At 41.1% G+C, this 23,877-nt stretch overlaps 1 protein-coding gene across 3 annotated transcripts in view; it reads right to left on the bottom strand.

Annotated features, from left to right (window-relative positions):
* SHF (Src homology 2 domain containing F) overlaps positions 1–23,877 on the bottom strand; it is a 542,785-nt gene that overhangs the window by 82,440 nt on the left and 436,468 nt on the right. For all 3 annotated transcript variants that reach the window (XM_030187563.1, XM_030187571.1, XM_030187580.1), the window contains one exon: positions 918–1,089. In XM_030187563.1, the coding sequence (XP_030043423.1) occupies positions 918–1,089 (172 nt within the window). The remainder of the gene's footprint in view (positions 1–917; positions 1,090–23,877) is intronic.

The raw sequence follows: 23,877 nt of genomic DNA, 5'->3' as shown, positions 1-23,877 counted from the left end.
CCTTCCATAAAACAAGCAGCTAGCAGTCATGTCCTTGAAACCTGGAAACTTCTGCCACCCCCAAACTCCCTCTTGTCCCCTGCCTTTGGTGATGTGAGTGCCAACCCCCTTCTTGCTAGCAGTAGGATATGGCTGACCCAGGCCTTGGTGCTGCATACAGGCAGCTCTCCCATCCCTGCACCCTCCATATCACCTCTGGCCTCCCCTATTAATAGCACCAGCAGTGCTCAGCACATGCCATAACTGCCCAACCCACACCACTGCATTATAAGGTCCCACTGCCTGATGAGGGACCAAAGTAGCACCTGCAGGACAGAGAGTAGCGTAATCCTAATAGGATATAACAGATAGAAAGGGAAGATGTGGAAGAGATGCTGGATAGACAGAGGTGGGGAAGAAAAGGGGAGAAGATGGACAAGGGAGAAAAACAGGGAAGTGTTCATCACATGAAGGGAAGTAGGGAAGGGGAGTTGTTGGCCACCTATAGGAAATGCTGAATGGAGGCTCTTGAGCTGCCTGGGGGTGAGAGATGCAAGGCTGAATGTTTGTGTAGGATGTCAGATACCCCTTGAAACATCCCTCAAATTTGTGACATGCAAAGGCACAGCCAGAACAGCCCCATGGAACAGTGGTGGGTGGCATGCTATGCAGGGCATCAGCAGATCATCTTCACACATTCCCTCTCACCTGCCACTTCCTTCTGCTAGCTTGTAGGAATGATGTTGTGATCTGGTGGTGGGACAATCGGCTAATGTGTAGATGCCAGTTGCTCAATGGTGAATGGCCAGGTCTGTGGAAGTGGTACTTAAGGTGGGAGATGAGAGCAGGCAGCTGAAGAGCCATTAAGTTATATTCCTGTTATATCTCATTGCTACTGACAAGCATTTAATCTCTTCCAGTTATCCTATAATACTTACAACTGTGTTTCTAAAGGCAGAGCCGGGTCTATTCGTTCTCCTACAGACCCAGAGTGCTCCAAGCTTGGATGTTTCGTTGACTTAAGATTGCCACTTGAGTGCCTGTGTATGTGTTTGACTTTCTCTTCTTTGGAAGGAGACATTCGGTTTTTATCAGCACCGTCAAACTGAACTGAGAAAAACAAAATAAGAATCTATTAGGGGCATGAACTGACCATAAGGAGGTAATTTTATAAATCACGGTTTACATATGGAAAAGGATTCTTTATAAAACCGTGTGTGGGTGTACATGCATAAAATGTCAGCACATGGAAAGAACGTGCCAGTTTTTACGTGGACCAAGAATAGGCATTACTGGGGGTGTAGTTTAGGCAGAACTGTGATGTACAGGCTGAACCCTTCGTTCCACTCAACCACACTTATTGGTTTGTCTCTACTCCTCTCCAGGTCCACTTTCATTCTGCTAGGTCTTCCCATTTCAGCGTTGTAGTTCCAATGAAATGGAACTCCCTCCCTCTAGAACTACATTCTGAACCTTTCATTATTAAATTCAAGGAGCAGAGACGGACCAAATAATCTTCTCAGCCAATAATAAAATGCAGTAATCTTTATTTAGCACCTCAGGTATACAAGACCCAACACGGGGCTGTGTTTCGACAGGACTAACCTGTCTGCCTCAGGGGTCATACACTAAACATAAACAAAAGAATATATAAAACATTAAAAATACATTCAGAACAATTTTGACAGAAATAAGGATAAATAATTAATAAAAAACTGATATTACAATAAAAGAAATATAATGAACAACACAAAATAATTAAAAAAGGCTAATGAATAAACATAATATAACCATATAGAAACAGTGTATAATATAAAAGATGGTAAAATAAAATATTACAAAAAAGATATTTCAAAGAAGGAGAAAGATATATATTAGATAAATAGGGGATCAAAGTACCACATAAGCTCCGCTCGCTGGACAAATCTCTCTTGTCGTCCCCCTTCTCCTCCACTGCTAATTCCAGGCTTCGTTCCTTTTCCCTCGAGGCACCTTATGCCTGGAATGGAGTTCCCTGAGCCTATACGCCTAGCTCCATCTCTACCTGTTTTCAAATCTATGCTGAAAACCCACCTTTTCACCATCGCTTTTGGCTCCTAACCACTACTCATTTCCTGAAATGACAATGTTAACAAAACTATGTAAGCCACATTGAGCCTGCAAATAAGTGGGAAAATGTGGGCTACAAATGCAATAAATAATAATAATACTACTCTCCCCTATCCTTGTTCCTTTTCATCCAGTACTTTCCTCGCCCTTAATTGTCTTGTCTGTCTGTATTTTTAGATTGTAAGCTCTATCGAGCAGGGACTGTCTCTGTGTCAGGTGTTCAGCGCTGTGTGCGTTTGGTAGCGCTATACAAATGTTAATAATAAACTAACCTTGATATAAAAACTTCAGATAAGGTAAGTGCAGAAGAAAACCACAGGAGTATGCTAAAGCCTGGGCACTAATTAAGCACACTAGTTTTTTTAATTTTATTTTATTGACTTGGTGTCACTTTTTTCATATGCATTTCAGTCATATCCCCCCTCCATTTTTTAAATAGAATGGACTTTTTTATACATATTAGAGAAATATACATAAATTTGTTTTGCAGACCAGGTCTTTATATCGATGTTTCTCAGACTATTTGTTCAGATAGCATCAATTGATCAACCATCATGTTTTTCCAAACAGATTACATTCTAGGTATGCTAACAAACATTCATCCCAATATATATCCTACATGTGACACAACATACTTTTAATTGATTTCAACATGGGCTCAGTTTTTTCACCTACTCCTTGTGTTCTGACAGCTTTTTGCAGTTTAAACAATTGTGTACAAATAATCATTAACTTTTTTTTCACAGCAGCACTTTGCAATGTTTTTATCCTTGCCTGTTTTATTTTCTTGTTTTTCAATTTCATCTTATGTCTGTTGTGCCTGGGCTTTAGCATATGCCTGTGGTTTTCTTCTGCACCTACCTTATCTGAGGTTTTTATATCAAGGTTAGGTTGTTTACTAATGCTTTCTTTGAATTATCTGCAGCAGGGCCCATAGGAATAAAATGGGCCCTGCCGCAGATAACTTGAGCTAAACTTTAGTAAATGGGGGGGGGGGGGGGGGGGGAGGTTAGTTTGTGTGGTACTTTGATCCCCTATTTATCTAATATATATCTTCCTCCTTCTTTGAAATATCTTTTTTGTAATATTTTATTTTACCATCTTTTATATTATACAGTGTTTCTATATGGTTACATTATGTTTATTCACTATCCTTTTTAAATGTTTTGTGTTGTTCATTATATTTCTTTTATTGTGATACCAGTAATGTATTGATACTTATAGATATTTCTGTCACAATTGTTCTGAATGTAGTTTTAATGTTTTATCTATTCTTTTGTTTATGTTTAGTGTTATGACCCCTGAGGCAGACAGGTTAGTCCTGTCGAAACACAGCCCCGTGTTGGGTCTTGTATACCTGAGGTGCTGAATAAAGATTACTGCATTTTATTATGGCTAAGAAGATTTTTTTGGTCTGCCTCTACTCCTTGGTCTCCTTCTAGGTTATCTAATACCTTTGGGTTTGGTTTTTGTATTATGAAATTCAAAACATGACTTTAAAACCATTAGTTCACCAAAGGGTTCCCTTCTACTGCTTAGATGCATTTAATCTGCACAGAATTCACACGTTTGTCATCTCTTTTTCACTTCCTCCCATCTAACAGTATCTTAGAAGTATTTGTCCCCTTCTATTTTCTCTTTTACTAAAGATAGATTGTAACTTAGGTTCCTTATGTGGCATCTCCTTTCTTACCTCAATATTTGTATTTATTGTAAACTGCTTAGATATTTTGTAATTTGCAGCATATTAAATAAAGTTGAAACTTGAAATGTATTTTATGGCATCTCCACCTTACCTATTATCAGTATTGTTTTCTACTTATATCTACTTGTTTAAACTTCGATTATGATATCCTTTATGTAACACTAACTGCTACCTCCCAATCTACTATCTACCAATAACGATACATTGTAAGCCACATCGAGCCTGCAAAGAGGTGGGAAAATGTGGGATACAAATGCAATAAATAAATAAATAAATACAAAGCCCCTGATATTCAGAGCTATTTAAGTGGGCAGGTGAAGCTCCAGGCTGAGCCACCTAAACAATATTCAGCATCAGTATATCAAGCACTGCTGCTGAGCATCATTTCTGACCGCCCATGTTAAAAATGGGCAGGTCAGGGGTGGTACAGGGGGTGGCACCGGGGAGGATCCAGCAGTTACGCAGGTGGCAGCAATATTCCAGGACCTGCATAGCTAGGCTATTTAATCTCACTTATATTTTCAAACATGCCAGCTTGTGGAGCATATGGATGTACAAAGAGGAAGTATACTAATGGAATAACTCTTCATAGATAGAGTAAGTAATTTGTTATAAATCATAACCAGTGTGTCAATTGGAGGGGCAGGTTATAGGGACACCCTAGCATGCATTATATTCATGCAGATTTTATTCTCCTGGTAAAGGGCCGCTAAAACAGACATCATGTTATTAGAATCAGGTGCTCAACAGTCAGAGTTTCTATTTATTTATGACATTTATATCACAACATTAAACAGGTTGAAATCTGGAAGCATTTAAAATCTTTTTTCCTGTGCCTAGATCAAAAGAGAAAGATGGTTTATGGGAACTTGCTCCTTTAGTTTTGTGGAATGCAGTGGTATATTATAAAAATGCACGTAATATTGTTTATTACTACTACTTAAAAGAGAGATATTCAATAATGAGGGCAGAGCTACCTTCATGCAGAAGTCCAGAGTCAGTCTAAATGTGCCAACATTTTCCAGTTCTGTGATATATATTTATTTCTTCTTCAAGCCATTTTTCAACAGCATTTTCTTAGTTATTAACCAAATGCAAACACAATTATAATGTTAATTAAGTTTTGGATGTTACTGAATTCTATTATTCTGTCTCACTGTATTTCCAGTTTTGGCATAGTACAAGTCATCATAAGGACAAAATATAAGAAAACCAATGGACTGCATTAGGGGCTTATAGCCCATTTAGGTTTGTTTATTTGTTTTTTACATTTGTACCCCGCGCTTTCCCACTCATGGCAGGCTCAATGCGGCTTACATATACAGGTACTTATTTGTACTTGGGGCAATGGAGGGTTAAGTGACTTGCCCAGTTATGTTTAAACAAATGAGAGATCTGCATGAAAGAAAATATTTATTTTTATTATTTTGACTTAGAAAATTGAATAAAAGTAAGTAAGATCAATTATAGAGACTGTCTGGCAACTGATTGATGTTACAACAAAAGCTTTGACCTGAAATAGCTGGGTGCTATAAGAGGCCTTTTAGCTTTCTTTCATCTATTTCTGATGCCATTCTGTCCTTCTGATGAATGAAAATAAGAAATAAAAATAAATAATAAGAATTGTACATTGTGGAGGTTTTATAGGATCTGCTACATGCCACATTTCTCCCTAATTTTCTTCTTGACTTTTACGTAGGGGAGGGTTTGTGTTTTCTACCCTTTCTTTCCCCTTTTCCTTAATACAGAATCCCAAATAGTAGCAAGATTCATTGCTACCGATCCCAGGGCATGCAGTGGCTTCCCCCATGTCTGTCTCAATAGCAGACTATGGGCTTTTCCTCCAGGAGCTTGCCCAAACCTTTTTTAAACCCATACATGCTAATTGCTGTAACCACATCCTCTGGCAATGAGTTCCATAACTTATTCTTTTAGTGACAAAAGTGGAGTGGAGGAGTAGCCTAGTGGTTAGTGCAGCAGATTTCAATCATGGGGAACTGGGTTCAATTCCCACTGCAGCTCCTTGTGACTCTGGGCAAGTCAGTTAAGCCTCTGTTGCTCCAGGTACAAATAAGTACCTGTATATACTATGCAAACCACTTTGAATGTAGTTGCAAAAAGCCACAGAGAGGCAGTATATCAAGTGCCATCACCCCCCCCCCCCCCTTCTATTTGTTTTAAAAGTATTACCATGTAATTTCTTCACATGTTCCTTAGTCTCTGTACTTTTTGAAACAGTTAAAAAATGTATTCACTTTCACCCGTTCTACACCATTCAGGATCTTGTAGTCCTCTATTATATCCCCCCCTCCCCAGCCATTTTTTATCCAACCTGAAGAGCCCTAATGTCTTTAGCCTTTCCTCATATAAGAGAAGTTCTATTTTGGTCAGCCTTTGAACCTTTTCTAATTTTGCTTTATCTTTTTCGAGATATGGCAACCAGAATTACACAAAGTACTCAAGGTGAGGTCACACCATAGAGAGATACAAAGGCATTATTATATTCTTTGTCTTATTTTCCTAATAATTTCTAGCATCCAGTTTGCTTTTTCAATTGCTGCTACACACTGGGCAGAAGACTGCAGCGTATAGTCTATGATGATGACACCTAGATCTTTAACTTTGGTGCCGACTCCTAAGGTGGACCCTAGAATCAGGTAACTATGATTTGGATAATTTTTCCCAATTTGCTTCACTTTGCATTTTGACATATTATCCCCTGGATTCTATATAGCGTGCCTAGAGACCCGCACCAAAATCCAAGTATATTCTGCAACAACGCGTGTAACTTAATTGGCTTAAGAAGCCAATCAGCGTTAACAGCACTTAACAAGCAATAATGAACACTAATTGGAAATAATTCGAATTTATGCACACAACTCCCTAAGCGTATTCAGTAATGCACGGCGCCTAAATTTTCATGCGTGCAGGCAAAAAGGGGGCACGGTTATGGGTGGGAAAATGGGCATTTTGTGGGCATTTCAAAATTTACACGCACTGTTATAGAATATGGCCCTCTGTGCCTAAATCTACTGTAGGCACTTATGCCACATTTTCCTTGGTGTACATGGAGACGCGTTGTTTTAGGCGCTAGGATATCAACTAAGTGTATTCTATATACCACACCTAAATCTAGGCGCCACTTACAGAATATGATTAGGTGGAAACGTTTTCTGCGTGGATTTTCTAGGTGCCATATGTAGAATCTGGCCCTTATATGTCATCTGCCATTTGGATGCCTAGTCTTCTATAAGTTAAGTGTGTGCCCTGTCCACATTCCACCCATGTATAACCCAGCAGCAACCTATGCGCTATCACAGATATGCACGTGGTTACGGAATAGAACTTAGGTCCACTTTTGGAACATATTTGCCCACATCCATGCCATTATCGTTATCATTTACATATATAATAGATGTATAATTGTTAGTTGACTACTTTATAGAATTATTCCTATAGTGCTTTGATGAAAAGATACTGGCAAAAAAAAAAAAAAATATATATATATATATATATATATATAAAGCCATTACTTCTGCATCCATTTAATCTAATTGGGTTTTGGATACGGTTATTGAAAGTGCATAATATAACTTTCATGTAATACCTGACCTTCAGGAAGGTTTTGCTCTGAAACCATTACAGGAACATTTTATTTCCTAAAAAACGAAAGACATCTTCTCCCAGAACTCTACAATTAGTTTTTGTGGAGGGGCATAATCGAATGGGGCGCCAAAGCTTTCCTGAGGGCGTCCTCGCAGGACGTCCTTGGGAAGGGGCAGGGAAACCCGTATTATCGAAACATGATGGGCGTCCATCTTTCGTTTCGATAATACGGTCGGGGACGCCCAAATCTTAACATTTAGGTTGATCTTAGAGATGGTTGCCCCCGGTTTTCAGCGATAATGGAAACTGAGGACGCCCATCTCAGAAATGACCAAATCCAAGCCCTTTGGTTGTGGAAGGAGCCAGCATTCGTAGTGCACTGGTCCCCCTCACATGCCAGGACACCAACCGGGCACCCTAGGGGGCACTTCAGTGGACTTCACAAGTTGCTCCCAGGTGCATAGCTCCCTTACCTTGGGTGCTGAGCCCCCCAAAACCCACTACCCACAACTATACAACACTACCATAGCCCTAAGTGGTGAAGGGGGGCACCTACATGTGGGTACAGTGGGTTTCTGGTGGGTTTTGAAGGGCTCACATTTACCACCACAAGTGTAACAGGTAGGGGGGGATGGGCCTGGGACCACCTGCCTGAAGTGCACTGCACCCACTAAAACTGCTCCAGGGACCTGCATATTGCTGTAAGGGAGCTGGGTATGACATTTGAGGCTGGCAAGAAATATTTTTAAAGTTTCTTTTAGGGTGGGAGGGGGTTAGTGACCACTGGGGGAGTAAGGGGAGGTCATCCCTGATTCCCTCTGGTGGTCATCTGGTCAGTTTGGGCACCTTTTTGAGGCTTGGTCGCAAGAAAAAATGGCCCAAGTAAAGTCGGCCAAGTGCTTGTCAGGGACACACTTCTTGTTTCCATTATTGGCCGAGGATGCCCATGTGTTAAGCACGCCCCAGTCCTGCCTTTACTATGCTTCTGACACGCCCCTGTGAACTTTGGTCATCCCCATGATGGAAAGCAGTTGATGGCGCCCAAAATCAGCTTTCGATTATGCCAATTTGGGCGACCCTGGGAGAAGGATGCCCATCTCCCGATTTGTGTCGAAAGATGGGCGCCCTTCTCTTTCGAAAATAAGCCTGCCCCTTCTCTTTCGAAAATAAGCCTGATAGTAACCCAGCTGAGCACTGAATTATGTTGTGCCTGTAATTTCCACACCAGGGCTTAACTATGGCATTAGAATGGAAACATTCTTTCCCATAAAAATTACTGTAGTGTCTTTAACACTGTGGGCCCTGTTTACTAATGTATGCTAGTGTTTTTAGAACGTGCTAAACGCTAGAGACACCCATATATTCCTATGGGTGTCTCTAGTGTTAGCGCATGCTAAAAATTCTAGTGTGATTTAGTAAACAAGGCCCTGTGTTTCCTGCTTAATGAACTGCTGTCAGTTTTGACCATAAGAATATGCACAGCAACAGCAGTTTCAAATGATAGTGGCACCTTCAGCAGCCTTTAGGACTGCCTTGTATAGTTTCCCTGCATAGTTTGGGGGGTATATGAAGTAGGGAGGTTGAATAAGTGGAGGGCAGAAGGGGCCAATTCATCAACGGCACCTGAAGCATTTGGGGGATACTGCCCCCTTCAAACTACACAATGCTTGTAGCACCAGCAGTACTTATAAGGTATGGTTTACGGTAGGATTGTTTAATTGGATTTCTTATGTCTTTGAATCAGAAAATAAAATGTGAAAGCTATTTTTCATCTTCTTAAGATTCCTGCCTCCAAGCATGCCAAGTGCATTGTGGGTGACTATGTGAAAGCCAGGGAAGTGAAATGAACCTGAGCAGGCCTGATGCAGTAATCAGAGCAGATCCTGACAATGTGCCTAAAAGATTAACGGCTGTTTGTTGAAGAAAAATCTTTAATGCATACTGAAATGTTGACAGCAGGTGTCTGCCAGTACTGCAGCCCTCCCTGATTGACAGGAATCAATAGGAAAGGGAGGGCAGAGGCTGGAGAGGGCAGAGAATTTGTATGGATTGTACACGGATTCATTCTGCTGTGTTTGAGTCACTGTATTTATGTTTATAGAATTTGGGATTTCACTCCTGCCTTTTCAGAAGTAGCTGAAGCTGAGATACATTCAGAAATGACTGTTTTAGGTCTGTTCTATCATATTTTACGAAGTTCTTTTCTTAATGTTTTTATATTTTATTGTAAATCACTCTAATCCACAAAGGCTGAGTGATATCTCAAATTTTAATTAACAGTAAACAGTAACTTTCCTGTTTATTAAGCCACACGGTAATGCCAACACAGCCTGTGTCGGCATTAGCGAATGGCAGCCACTAGAACGGCTTAGTAAATGGGGATATGGGGGGGGGTAACTATTTTCCAGTCTCTAAAGAGTTTACCATCTAACTTTGTACCCAAGGCAACGGAAGGTTAACTGACTTGCCTTAGACAAGGAGCTGAGAAGAACGGCGCATCAGAAGCAGCCCACCAGTGGCATAAGTGAGGGGAAACTGGGACCCTCCAGAGCTCGTTTATGAAAATTTATTTAGGGTTTCTGTACTGGAAAGTTACAAGAGATTCTGTGATTTGTAATGAAGTCCTACACATTTGAATTCTACAGCAAAAAAAGAGACCCTTCGACACACAAACCCTGACCCACTTAGAAAATGAGACTCGCCCGAGGGGTCTTCATTGGTGGACAGTGGTCCCAAGTGGTAGCGATACCCCTTCAAGGCCACCCAGGTATGCGCTGGAATTCAAAAAGGTGCCAAAGACTCCCTGCTGGTAGTCTCATAGTACTACTGCTATGGGTCATCCTCCCATATAAGGGAGCATCTACACTTATAGAAGGATGACCCTTTACAGTATTTATTAGGATTTATTTACCAACTTTTTGAAGGCATTCACTCAAGGTGGTGTACAGTAAGAATAGATCAAACATGAGCAATAGACAATTACAGCAGTAAAAATATTCAAAAACAATACAAAGTATGGCATGGTATACTATTTACAATGTCAACACAATACATAATAGAACATTATAGGTGATAGCGAAGGGTAAAGCAAAGATGTAACATATAGAAGGGTAAGAAGTAGGAAGAGTTAGAAAGTAAGGTGATTGATTTAAAGAAAGTTGCACATGAGGTCAGAGAAATGGTTAAATGTTATCTTAGCTAGGGTAGGAGTGGATAAACATGTCCTGCTGCAGTATATGCAGTCTGAGTACTCCTTGTGTGTGTGAGTGAGACTAACGAGATTAGTTACTTCTTCCAGTGAAGGCCTGGTTGAAGAGCCAAGCTTTCATCTGCTTCCTGAAGCAGAGATAGTCTTGTGTTACGCGCCACAGCCTTTCAGGTAGTGCATTCCAGAGTGTGGGGGCTACTCCGGAGAAGGCTCTCAAGACAACTACCGGGTTTCACAGATGCCATTTTGGATTCCGGTGCCTACATAGGTGGCAGAGAAGGGGGGACTGCTATCACCTAGGACCACTGGCCACCAATGAAAACCCTTAGGTCTAGTCCCAGAGAGGAGGGGTGGGGGTGGATAGATTGAGGGATGGCATTTTGCTGGTAGGAGGCAGAGTTTTCCAGGATTTTTGTGTTGGGGTGGGGGGCTGTGTTGTTGGAGGGAGGGTCTTAATTTCTGCATCAAGAGGTGCAGTGTAGGAATCGGGTGCTTTTAGTGGGGGGTTGTAAAGTGTGAATGGGGTTCTATGTGCAGAAGGGAGGAAGAGAAACCACCATAACCCTATACCAGCATGCTGAGGTGGCAAGTTTGGCTGTGTTATTGGCAGTCATAACAGTTGGCATTGCCGTACTGACCCGTGCACTAGTTGCCACATCTGGCCACACCTCAGCCCAGCATACAAAAAGAGAAGTCCAAATCTCCCGTGAAGACAAAACAAAACACAAAAAAAGGCGGAAGACAGCCCAAAACAGACCAAAAACTAGATCTGGAGGTGAGAACTGGACTGCAAGAAGCCATTCCCTGACCTGTGAGGCTGAGTTTTGTTTCATGAATATCTTGGAGGAATACCTGTAAACGTCAGATTCAGAACCCCTGAGGAAGGCCTGCTGGCCGAAACACGAACCGTGTAGGGTCCTATTAAACTTTTCTGGTGCTCTAACTCCCTTGTTTTTGGTCTGTTTTGGGTTGTCTTCCGCCTTTTCTGTGTTTTGTTTGCACACCTCAGCCCACCCATGTCATGCCCAGATCGTGTTAGGCAGTTAACATGGGTTTTTACCACAGTGGCTGCATTTTTAGTGCAGTATCATAGGTCTAGGCTTCTGTCTACTAAGCGGTAAACCCTGTGTTAGCTGCCTAATGCCCTTTTGTGCAGGCTAAATTGCTTTAATGCACACTGATTGGCTTAGCTTGCCTTAATTCATCAATTAGTCGACTTTAAATCAATTTAGCCCACACTAAAAGCTTCCTATTAAAATGAATGTGTGAAACTGAGAGAACACACAAAAATAAAAGTAGTCAAATTTTATGTTTGTGCACATCTGTAGTAAACTGGAATCAACTGTAACTTAGAAGCCATAACTCTGTGCCCCATTTGTTTGGGATAAATAGGGTGCATCTTATTGGTATTGCAGGAAAGCCCACTTGCCATCTCTCTGCTTACATCTACTGATTTTTCCTTGCACTAAAAACACTGAGTCTAACCTGCAGCCAGCAATAAGTGCTCACATCCTGTGTGCAGAAGAGGAATGACCAGAAGGAAAAAAGATGCATAGTGCCTTTGTATAAGTCTCTGGTGAGGCCCCATTTAGAGTACTGCATGCAATTCTGGAGACCATACCTACGGAAAGATATAAACAGGATGAAGTCGGTCCAGAGGGCGGCTATCAAACTGGTAAATGGTCTCTGTCATAAAACATATAGGGACAGGCTTATGGACCTCAACATGTATATGCTGGAGGCGGGAGAGAGGGGATATGATAGACATTTAAATACCTCAGTGGTGTTAAATTATAGGCGGTGAGCCTTTATCAAATGAAGAAAAACTCTGGAATGAGAGGGCATAGAATGAAGTTGAGAAAATAGGCTAAGGAGGAATCTGAGAAAATACTATTTCACATAAAAGGGTGGTGGATGCGTGGAACGGCCTTCCTGGTGGAGGTCGTAGAGACGAGGACTGTGTTAGAATTTAAGAAAACATGGGGCAGGCACATGGGATCCCTTAGGAAAACGAAGAGCCAGTAGTTAATGAGGAAGGGCAGACTGGATGGGCCATTTGGCCCTTATCTGCCATCATGATTCTATGTTTCTAAAAAAAAAATCTAGCCATCTTAAGATGATGTGTCAGCAGCATTTCATTTATTTGATATGCGACAAGTCAGGAAATCAAAAGCAATATTTATAAATTCTCTACTGGACTGAAATGACAAATGGTATTTGTAGGGTTGGGGGATGGAGGATACACATCATGCCCCGGCACACGAGAGATAATGAATAAAGAGCAAATGTTAAGTTTAGTGCCAACATGCTTGAGGCAGACTGGCACTGGGTGACATGGTACAACGATGACCAGACACAAAAACTATCCAGCTATAAAGTCACAGATGTGTGTAAATGACCTGCTCAGCCCAGTCCCGTAAAGACCATAGCAACTGGTGCAGATACTTTCAACAGCACGCCGAGAGCCCTGAGATTCAGCAGAAATGACGGTTTAGCACAGACATATGAAGAGACCTAAGCACTGCTGCAACACTGTTTGGTAATTCTTATTTTGATCCAGAAATCAGTAACAGAATCTATTAAAATATCAGTTTATAGCTTGCAGCAAAGACAGCAAAGAAAGCAGCCCCAGGCAGGGAATCTTTAACAGTTAACATCCCAGACACCTCCTTCCCTCAACTAACAAACTCATAAATCTTGTTCTTCCCAATGTGAGTAATATACAGAGAGGAATCTAATTTCAGGCTTTTTTTCTGTTATTAAGAAAGTATTTGAGAAAATTTATTCATTCAAGCACATATACTGGCTAATTCCCCCATACACACGTTAAAAAGGGAGGGCCCACAGTACACCAAACAAACAGAGCAAAGCAAAAAGCACAAACGAACCTTCAGGAGCAGGACAATGGTGTTTTTTTCTGACAGCGATTTCTGCGTCCGCAGGACTTAGATCACTGCTTTTACTGTATGTTTCTTGAGCATATATATTGATACTCGAAGTGGGAATTGCATTGTTTTGCCGTTAGGCAGATCTGAATTGTTGTACAACTTAACTCTTGTGAGTCCTGATGCAGTCGAGCAGTCGCTGAAACACGGCCTGTGTCGGGTCTTTCCAATAAAGAATTTCTCATTGTCCCATTCCTGATTGTTCTTTTGTGCTTTTTACTTAGTAAACATAGTAACATAGTAGATGATGTACGGTCCATCCAGTTTGCCCAACAAGATAAACTCATATTTGTCTTGGGGGGGGGGGGGGAGGTTATCCCATTGGGCTCAGAACCCCCAATAAGTCTGAAAAGTTGGCTCCTATGCACATGTATACTGCCACACAATTTTATAAAAGGTTTTTCCTAATGATTTTACATGTGGAGAAAACCTTTATGAAATTAGCACCCCTCCCCCGGAGTAGTTTTCCACAATTTGCATAGGGAGGCTAAAGCTTTGGGCTAGATTCTATAAATGGCACTCAAAAATAGGCACTGAAAAAAATGGTACTAAGTGCAATTCTATACAGGGTGCACATCCTTCACGGAATCAAACTTAATGCCGATTCCCACGCCATAACTTTGGGCACCAGACTTACACCTGCAAAAAATTAGCGTAAATGCTGGTGCCCAAGCTGGGTGCGCTGACCCATTCAACAGTAACAACGCCCCTGACATGCTCCTCCCATGGCCATGCCCCCTTTTGAGTTGCACGCTATGGGATTTGGGCACCTGGCTTTATAGAATAGTGCGCAGCCAGATACACGCACAAATCCCAATTGGTGCCAATTAACATCAATAATTGGTTGTTAGCGTCCAATTATTGCTCGTTAATGGCTTGTTAGTCAATAAAGATGCAAGCGCATCTCAGCAGCGTGAGCTCAAATCTGGACACCATATATAGAATCCAGGGGGTTTGTGCCTAGCACCAGTGTTGCTCCTGGTTTGTGCTCCATGGTCTAGTTTATTTAAAGCTTGCAAACAAGCACCAGACCAACTCTTCCATGAGTGCTGGCACAGTAGTAAGCAGCTACTGCTCTCAAGTGCCTTCACCCTCTGGCACTATGAATGCATCTGTTAGAAAGCACCATGTTATGCCAGGCTAGCTAACTCTGAAGGTTCTTAAGGCCCAGTGAGTTAAAAACAGTAGCATCACACAGTTGAGAGAGTGCAATACTGGCAAAGATACAGAAATAAAGGGGAAGGGAGAAAATGATGAGAAATCCTATAGATCCTTGGTCATAAGGATATAAAAATAGCCATAGTGGGTCTGACCAATAATCCATCCACCCTAGTATCCTGCTTCCAATCGTGGACAAAGTGCCGCACGAAAGACTCCTGAAGAAATTGCAGAGTCATGGAATCGGAGGTAGGGTATTATTATGGATTAAGAACTGGTTGAAAGATAGGAAGCAGAGAGTAGGATTGCGTGGCCAGTATTCTCAGTGGAGGAGGGTAGTTAGTGGGGTCCCGCAGGGGTCTGTGCTGGGTCCGTTGCTTTTTAATGTATTTATAAATGACCTAGAGATGGGAATAACTAGTGAGGTAATTAAATTCGCCTATGACACAAAATTATTCAGGGTCGTCAAGTCGCAGGAGGAATGTGAACGATTACAGGAGGACCTTGCGAGACTGGGAGAATGGGCGTGCAAGTGGCAGATGAAGTTCAATGTTGACAAGTGCAAAGTGATGCATGTGGGTAAGAGGAACCCGAATTATAGCTACGTCTTGCAAGGTTCCGCGTTAGGAGTTACGGATCAAGAAAGGGATCTGGGTGTCGTCGTCGATGATACGCTGAAACCTTCTGCTCAGTGTGCTGCTGCGGCTAGGAAAGCGAATAGAATGTTGGGTGTTATTAGGAAGGGTATGGAGTCCAGGTGTGCGGATGTTATAATGCCGTTGTATCGCTCCATGGTGCGACCGCACCTGGAGTATTGTGTTCAGTACTGGTCTCCGTATCTCAAAAAAGATATAGTAGAATTGGAAAAGGTACAGCGAAGGGCGACGAAAATGATAGTGGGGATGGGACGACTTTCCTATGAAGAGAGGCTGAGAAGGCTAGGGCTTTTCAGCTTGGAGAAGAGACGGCTGAGGGGAGATATGATAGAAGTGTATAAAATAATGAGTGGAATGGATCGGGTGGATGTGAAGCGACTGTTCACGCTATCTAAAAATACTAGGACTAGAGGGCATGAGTTGAAGCTACAGTGTGGTAAATTTAAAACGAATCGGAGAAAATTTTTCTTCACCCAACGTGTAATTAGACTCTGGAATTCATTGCCGGAGAACGTGGTACGGGCGGTTAGCTTGACGGAGTTTAAAAAGGGGTTAGATAGATTCCTAAAGGACAAGTCCATAGACCGCTATTAAATGGACTTGGAAAAATTCCGCATTTTTAGGTATAACTTGTCTGGAATGTTTTTACGTTTGGGGAGCGTGCCAGGTGCCCTTGACCTGGATTGGCCACTGTCGGTGACAGGATGCTGGGCTAGATGGACCTTTGGTCTTTCCCAGTATGGCACTACTTATGTACTTATGTACTTATAATTCAGGTCACAAGTACCTGGTAGAATCCCAAAGAGTAGCAAGATTCCATGCTACCAATCCCAGAGATATCTTAATAGCAGAGTATGGACTTTCCTAAACCTTTTTTAAACCCAGATACACTAACTGCTGTTGCTACATCCACCAGCAATGAGTTCCAGAGCTTAACTATTCATTGAATGAAAACATTTTTTCCCTATTTGTTTTCAAAATATTACCATGTAGCTTCATGGAGTATCCCCTAATCTTTGTACTTTTTGAAAGACTAAACTAGATTGGTTCACGTTTATCCATTCTACTCAACTCAGGATTCTGTAGACCTCTCTCATACCCCCCGCTCAGCCATCTCTTATCCAAGCTGAAGAGCTCTAACTTCTTAAGCCTTTCCTCATATGAGAGGAGTTTGATCTCCTTAATCAATTTGGTCCTTCTTCTGATTAACATGTATGAGAAAGATGTGCAACAAAATGGAGGTAGTAGGCATGCAGATCTCTCTCAAGGATACTCATTAGGAATATCATGGAAACCTGACCCACTGGCGTCCCTCAAGGACTGGGAGTGAAGACCAAGGAGTGGAGGTGTGGCCTAGAGGTTAGAGCACCGGTCTTGTAATCCAGAGGTGGATGGTTCAAATCCCACTGCTGCTCCTTGTGATCTTGGGCAAGCCACTTAATCCTCCATTACCTCAGGTAAAAACTTAGATTGTGAGCCCTCCTGGGACAGTGAAATATCCAGAGTACCTGAATGTAACCCACCTTGAACTACTACTGAAAAAGGTGTGAGCAAAATCTAAATAAATAAATAAGGATTAGATGGCAGGTTTAAGAAGCATTGGCATTGTACAATCATTTTATCCTCTGGGTATTCAGGGCTGCAGCTGGGAAAGTATTAATGTTTCTCAAAGCAGCATGAGATGTCTCGGAGATGGGAACAGCAGAAATGTGTTATTTCACCTCCCTCCAAATTGCTGCATTTCACCCTGTTACAGATCTTTCTCTTACAGCTCTCAATCACTTTCTCCTCAGACATTCTGCATTTTACTAGTGTTTATTGTCTCTCTCTCCCCTGTCTACCTCTTTCTGTTTGCTTCTACTTTCTTCCCATTTATCTCATTGGCTTTTTGTATCTTATCTTACTGATCTCTAATAGTCTCCTGGCCTCCTCTCTCTTATTTATAGTTTCTCTTCTAGTGGCACTTATTTCTTCACTTTCAGCTTCTTTTATTTTTCTTTCTCCATTTTCTTTTCTGGTACTTACATTTTTTTTTCCTTTTCTACTCCTCTTATTGGTTTCCTCTCCTGACATTTTTTCTGTCTCCCTCTTTCCTTTCCTAGAATTCCATTGGCTTTATAGTCCTACACAGAAGCAAAGATGATGTTGGCAGAAGCAGTACAATAGAATACAGATGCTTATTTTCTGCTACTTACCACTACTGGTCTGTGTGGATTACAACAAAGAGAAAAGTCTAGTCAATTACAATTTTTACCAGGGAACAATAGAAATCAAACAAAATAAAACATGGAAAAGAAAATAAGATGATACCTTTTTTATTGGACATAACTTAATACATTTCTTGATTAGCTTTCGAAGGTTGCCCTTCTTCGTCAGATCTGACGAAGAAGGGCAACCTTCGAAAGCTAATCAAGAAATGTATTAAGTTATGTCCAATAAAAAAGGTATCTTATTTTCTTTTCCATGTTTTATTTTGTTTGATTTCTATTGATAACCTTAAGAGTGGACTAACACGGCTACCACACTCCTCTACCAGGGAACACAAACAAGAAAGGATGAAAATCATCTGCTAGATAATCAAACATTTCATTAAAAAGAAAGACTTCAATATTTTCCTAAGTCTAAGATAAGAGATTTCAGATCTAATATTGGTAGATAACAAATTCCACCACTTAGCTCCATGATACGGAAAAGTTGCACTTAGAAATTGGATATATTTAACAAGTTTGGAGGAAAGTTGAAGCTGTAGTTGATTCTTGCATACATATATGTGCCATGTATTCAGGAAGAATATCTAAATAAATCCTTGCTATAAACAATCTTTAAAGGAGTAAAAAGCTTCAGAGCATGCCAAAAGAAAAAAATGTGATGGTGCAAGAGCATCTCTCTGCTAAATCCTGTATGGAAACTAGATTGGGAAGCTACTGTAAACCTTACTGAGTAACTGTAATGAATAGACATATACACATTTTAAATAAATCAATATATTCCTTGTGTTTCCTCCCTTCGGCTTTATATGACGACCCCTTCTCTTTATTTGGCAGTTTTGACTCTTAGTGGTGGTACCAATAAACTACCATTAGAGGGTCATAGCCACCATTTTGAATTTAGGCAACAACAGGGTGGGAATGGAGGGGGATCACTTTCACCTCCATCCACTACATTACCAGAGATACCCCAGGTAAGTCCTGGGATGGAGGTTTGGATTCTGTGATGGTAGGTCTTGTATCAGGGGTGTGCCAGAGGGGGGTGGGGGCAGAGTAGCATCATAGTGAGTGCATCCATGCTGTCTGCCGAGGCATGTAACACAGGCCTATGTGGTGTTTGGCATGTGTGGTAAATGAAGGGGATTCACCCTTTTCATTTACCACACAGGCTTTGCGATTAACACACCTTACATGCTGCACTTAAGAAGCAGTAAATGCAAAAACTACATTTTAGTAAATATCCCCCAAAGCAGCATTATTTATTTATTTATTGCATTTGTATCCCACATTTTCCCACCTTTTTGCAGGCTCAATGTGGCTTACAATACATCATGAATAGTGGAAATAAGAAGTGAATAGACATTTGGTATTACAGAAGGATTTTGGGTTACATGATGATGAAAAACATGATAGTAATATAACAAGAAAACATTGTAAGACAGTTTTAAATATTAGCGAGCACAAATAAATAAAATTGAATAAATGGAGCTGAATTCAACACACATCTCAGCGACATTTGGGCTTATATAGCGGTCATGCTTTGAACTGCCTTTAGCTTTCAATGTCCTTTTATAAATATGGTCTCTAGAAATGAATACAGTATTCAAAAGTTGGGTCCATCCAGAGACCTGTGAAGAGGAAATATTTCCTTCTTTCTACTACTAATCTTTCTTTTTGTCTGCCAATCATGCTATTCCCCCTCCCAGCTGCTTTGTCACACTAGCTACTTTGAGGTCATCGGAGATGATGGTCCACAGATCTCATTTCTCTTTAGTGATTGCTAGTTCTTCGTGTCCAAAAAATTATTAGGCCATGAAAAACTAGGAGTCAAACGGGTAACTAGTCTTATTTCTCTCTCATCTTTTTCCAGCCCTGAGTTTTTTTTCTCTCTCTCATGTCGTCCCCATTTGTTTGTCAATCATGAAATCCTGTTTTCTCCTCATTTTCTCTGTTTCCTGTGTTTCTGTAACCTTTTTCTCCAGAATCCTGCTCTGATTCTCATTCATCAAGTTCAGAGACAGAGACTGCCCTGTGGGTCAACTTGCTTACTTACTGTGTTCAGATTTACAGAGGCTCTTTCAAACTAAGGCTATTTCCTCTTTCTATATCTGCAGCGGTTCTTTCTGTGGAAAGGGTTTGAGGAATTCACATAGTGGTGGGCAGAGGAGAGGAGAGTCTGGTGTTCTTTTAGCATAGGGCCTGATGGTCACAACTCAAGATGACACGCCAGTTAGATTTCACCCAAAGCACTGGATTTATGAGCCTGAGGATAAAATTATAGGTTTGGTAACATTTGTGGCAATGGAGAAAGTGGTAGTAAAATAAAGATTTTAGTTTTCTTGGAAATCAATGATCATGGAATAGTCAAGGCAACCAAAAACACAAGAAGTAGCTCACGGGAAAACAAAAAGACAAAATAGTGGGAACCACCAAAGGGAGGAGTCCAAACGTATGTCTTTAGAATCTTTAATAATGTATAATCTACCACGAGGGTGGTGATAAAATTTGACCAACAGCCAAGTAAAAACCTATATGCATCCAAATACGACAAATCCAACTGGAGAACATAAAAGTAAACCAAGGACTAAAAACTGAGGACTCAAAATGAAGATTCAACATAGCTGTGTTTCAGCGAGATTGACTATCAGGAATCAAATAATCTAAGAGACCAACTTCTCTGTCTTGGTCAAAAGCTCACATAGATATCAAACATATATAGTAAAAGCACTCCAACAGCACATATCATAGCAAACAGCTATAGTGTCTCTTCTAGTCAAATCTTTTCATCATTTCTCATCACAATTGCAGTCATAAGCAATCAGTTCACCTAACTACCCAGCTATGATATCAAAGATACATAATCCATGATAAAATGGTCCCCAGCTACACATGCATAGGGTCTACCAACACTGTTCCCTCTAAGCTGAGCATGATTCCTCCAACTGCATTGCTGCCAGTGGTGGGTGGTGTTTCAAAATTGTGTTTTCAATTGCTAGGGAAATGTGAAAATGTGAGAAGTGAGTGAAACATCACCCCCCACTGGCAGGACTGTAGGTGGAGGACTCCTGCTCAACTTAGAGAGAACAGTGTGACTACCAACAACTACAACAAAAGCATACTTAAAATCCAACTACAATAAAATCATTTGTAAAGCTTTTATATTTTTGAAGTTAAGATGCTGTGGATATTTTAAGTAAGGTCTCGCTTTTGTTGTCCTCCTGTTCATTTTCCTGGTTGAGCGGTAGTGACTATGTTTCATACAGGGGCCCTTTCAGTAGAGGGCGTTAAGCCCTAATGCACGCTTAGCGCATGGAAAAGCAGGCTATTGCAAAATGCGTTAAAGCGTTTTGCAGTATTTTGCCTGTTAGTGTATGCTAAGTGTGTGTTTACTATTATTTAAAAATATTTTTATAGAGGAAGCATATCATGGGCGTGGAAGAATTAACCAGCTAGCGTGTTCACATTAGAGTGTGATAATTGATTAATGCCGAGTTAACGCAGGTGCACAAAGAACCTCCTAAATAGAAGGTGGTAAGTGCTCCCGCATTAATGTTTTGCAAGTCCCACATGCTAATGGAAAAATTACTGTGGGACCTGCAAAATATAAGAAAATAAAAAAAGCTCTAAATACTTCTGCACTGAATTTGGGCTTATGGTGAGAAAGTCCCACATTAAGGTGTGCTAAGCCCAAACTCAAATGCCTTTTAGTGAAAGTCCTCAAAAATGAGATGCCTGCAACTCTTCTGGTAACAACAAACAACTCTCAACTCAACTCACCCCTGCAAGAAGACATTATGCTCCTAACCTAAAACAAATGCTGCATGAGCCACCTGGGAATGCCCACTTACTCAATAAAGTTTTTGAACTGCAGAAAAGAAGGGAAAGGGAAATGGGACTTGATATACTGCCTTTCTGAGGTTTTTGCAACTATATTCAAAGTGGTTTACATGTATTCAGGTATTTATTTTGTACCAGGGGCAATGGAGGGTTAGGTGACTTGCCCAGAGTCACAAGGAGCTGCAGTGGGAATCGAACTCAGTTCCCCAGGATCAAAGTCCACTGCACTAACCACTAGGCTATTCCTAGATCGCATTGCTGGATGTATTAAAGACAACTATTATTATTATTATTATTTGTTACATTTTGTATCCCACATTTTCCCACCTTTTGCAGGCTCAATGTGGCTTACATTTTACCTTTAACGGCGTTAGCCGATTCTGGTCTGAACAAATACATGGTATGAATGAATGCAAAGTGATATTGTGGTAGAATGGGGTACATATATGGTAGGTACAACTGGGGGGAACTTAGAGAGGGAGAGGAGAGGAAGAGTCAGGTAATGTCCATTACGGTCTTTGGTTACATTATGTCGCAAGTGTTCGGTATTTTATGTTGGGTTGGAGGGGTATGCTCTTCTGAACAGATCTGTTTTTAGTGCTTTCCAGAAATTTAGGTGGTCGAGCGTAGTTTTTACTGCTTTTGGTAGTGCATTCCATAGTTGTGCGCTTAAGTAGGAAAAGCTGGATGCATAGGTGGATTTGTATTTGAGTCCTTTGCTGCTTGGGTAGTGGAGGTTAAGGTATGATCGTGTAGATTTTGTGGTGTTTCTGGTTGGTAGGTCGATGAGGTCTGTCATGTATCCCGGTGCCTCGCCATAAATAATTTTATGAACGGTCATGCAGATTTTGAAAGTGATACGTTCTTTGATTGGTAGCCAATGCAGTTTTTCTCGGAGTGGTTTGGCGCTGTCAAAACGCGTTTTTCCAAATATAAGCCTGGCTGCTGTGTTTTGGTTATCAGGTTACAAAATATTTCCCTCGGGAAAATGGTTTCAGGCTTGTGAGTTTCCACATTGAGAAAAACATTTTCTTTATGGTGGATTTCGCTTAGGTCTCTAGTGATAGGTTACGGTTGATTGTTACTCTGAGAATTTTCAGGCTGTCTGAGATAGGGAGGGTGTATCCTGGGGTGTTAATGTTTGTGGGTTTGTATGTATTGTATTGGGATAAGATGATGAGACATTGTGTTTTTTCTGTATTGAGTTTTAGTTGGAATGCATTTGACCATTAGTTCATGATGTTTAAGCTGAGCTTGATTTTGTTGGTGATTTCTGCTAGATCATGTTTGTAGGGGATGTATAATGTAACATCATCAGTGTAGATAAATGAGTTTAATGCCTTGGGTGGTTAAGGTCTTGGCTAGTGGAGTCATCATGAGGTTGAAAAGGATCGGTGATAGTGGTGATCCTTGTGGTACTCCGCAGCCTGGTTTCCACGGTGACAATATGCTTGTTTTTGATTTCACTTGATATGTTTTTGTGGTTAGAAAACCCTTGATCAAATTGAGATTTAGATAACATCATATGCTCCTGAAGCAGGTGCAAACAGAAATGTGGAAGCATCATGTCGGTGACTTCTGTATCAGGAAATTAACTATATTAAAGACTTTTTACCATATCATTCATTACCTCATACTTAAATGACTTTTACACCTTAAATATTTCAAAGTCAGTTATTAATGGAAAGTAAGGTGGCAGCCTATAAATAGGTCTAGATTCGGAGTGATAGCCCACTAGGCGCTTCATTCAGCCTATAGGAGACCTTCAGTTCGCCTTTGGGTATTTTGCATTTATATGGTTTCATTGGTCATCAGTGCTGGCTGAAGCATCTTGGAAGCAGAATGTGTGGCAGCTCATATTTATCTGTCTTTTCTGGCCCTGGTCACTAAAAATTCACCTGCATTCTTCAGCTTAAGGAAACCTGGCACTGAAGAAAAGCAGGATTGCCACTGATTTGTTGGGGCTGCACATGAAAGATCAGGGAGAGTGGCAGGCATGACAGCAGCACTTCTCCTCATCTTTCCTGTCCATCCATGTAACCCAACTTCTTAGGAAGAGGAGGAAGATGGTGGCAATATAGTGCCTTGGGCCTTGGCAGCAAAGGAAGAAGTTATGGCCTACTGCATTGTACTTTGAAATAAAAGTACACTACAGTGTCCTACAGCATTCAAAAGTTCATCATGAGCCTTGAAATGCTGAACTGCTCCCACCTCCCACCCCCAATCCCATCCTCCCTCTTACCAAGCAAATAGTAGCATATGGAAGGAACATCTGACAATAAAATGACAGAAAGAAACAGAGAACTGAAAATTCTGTGGGGAGAGAGAATAAGGGGCTATAGGATGAGAAGCAAAGTGGAAGGGGTGGGGATGTAGAGGAGAACAGGAGAATGAGCAAGAGGATATGGGGGGGGGGGGAAGAGTGAAATGATCTGATGTGATGTAGAGTACTGAGAGGAGAATATGG

This window comes from Microcaecilia unicolor, chromosome 1 (genome assembly GCF_901765095.1).
Source record: "Microcaecilia unicolor chromosome 1, aMicUni1.1, whole genome shotgun sequence".
Lineage (NCBI taxonomy): Eukaryota > Metazoa > Chordata > Amphibia > Gymnophiona > Siphonopidae > Microcaecilia > Microcaecilia unicolor.
The sequence above is the reverse complement of the archived record's forward strand: the minus strand, read 5'-3'. Positions and strand labels throughout refer to the sequence as shown.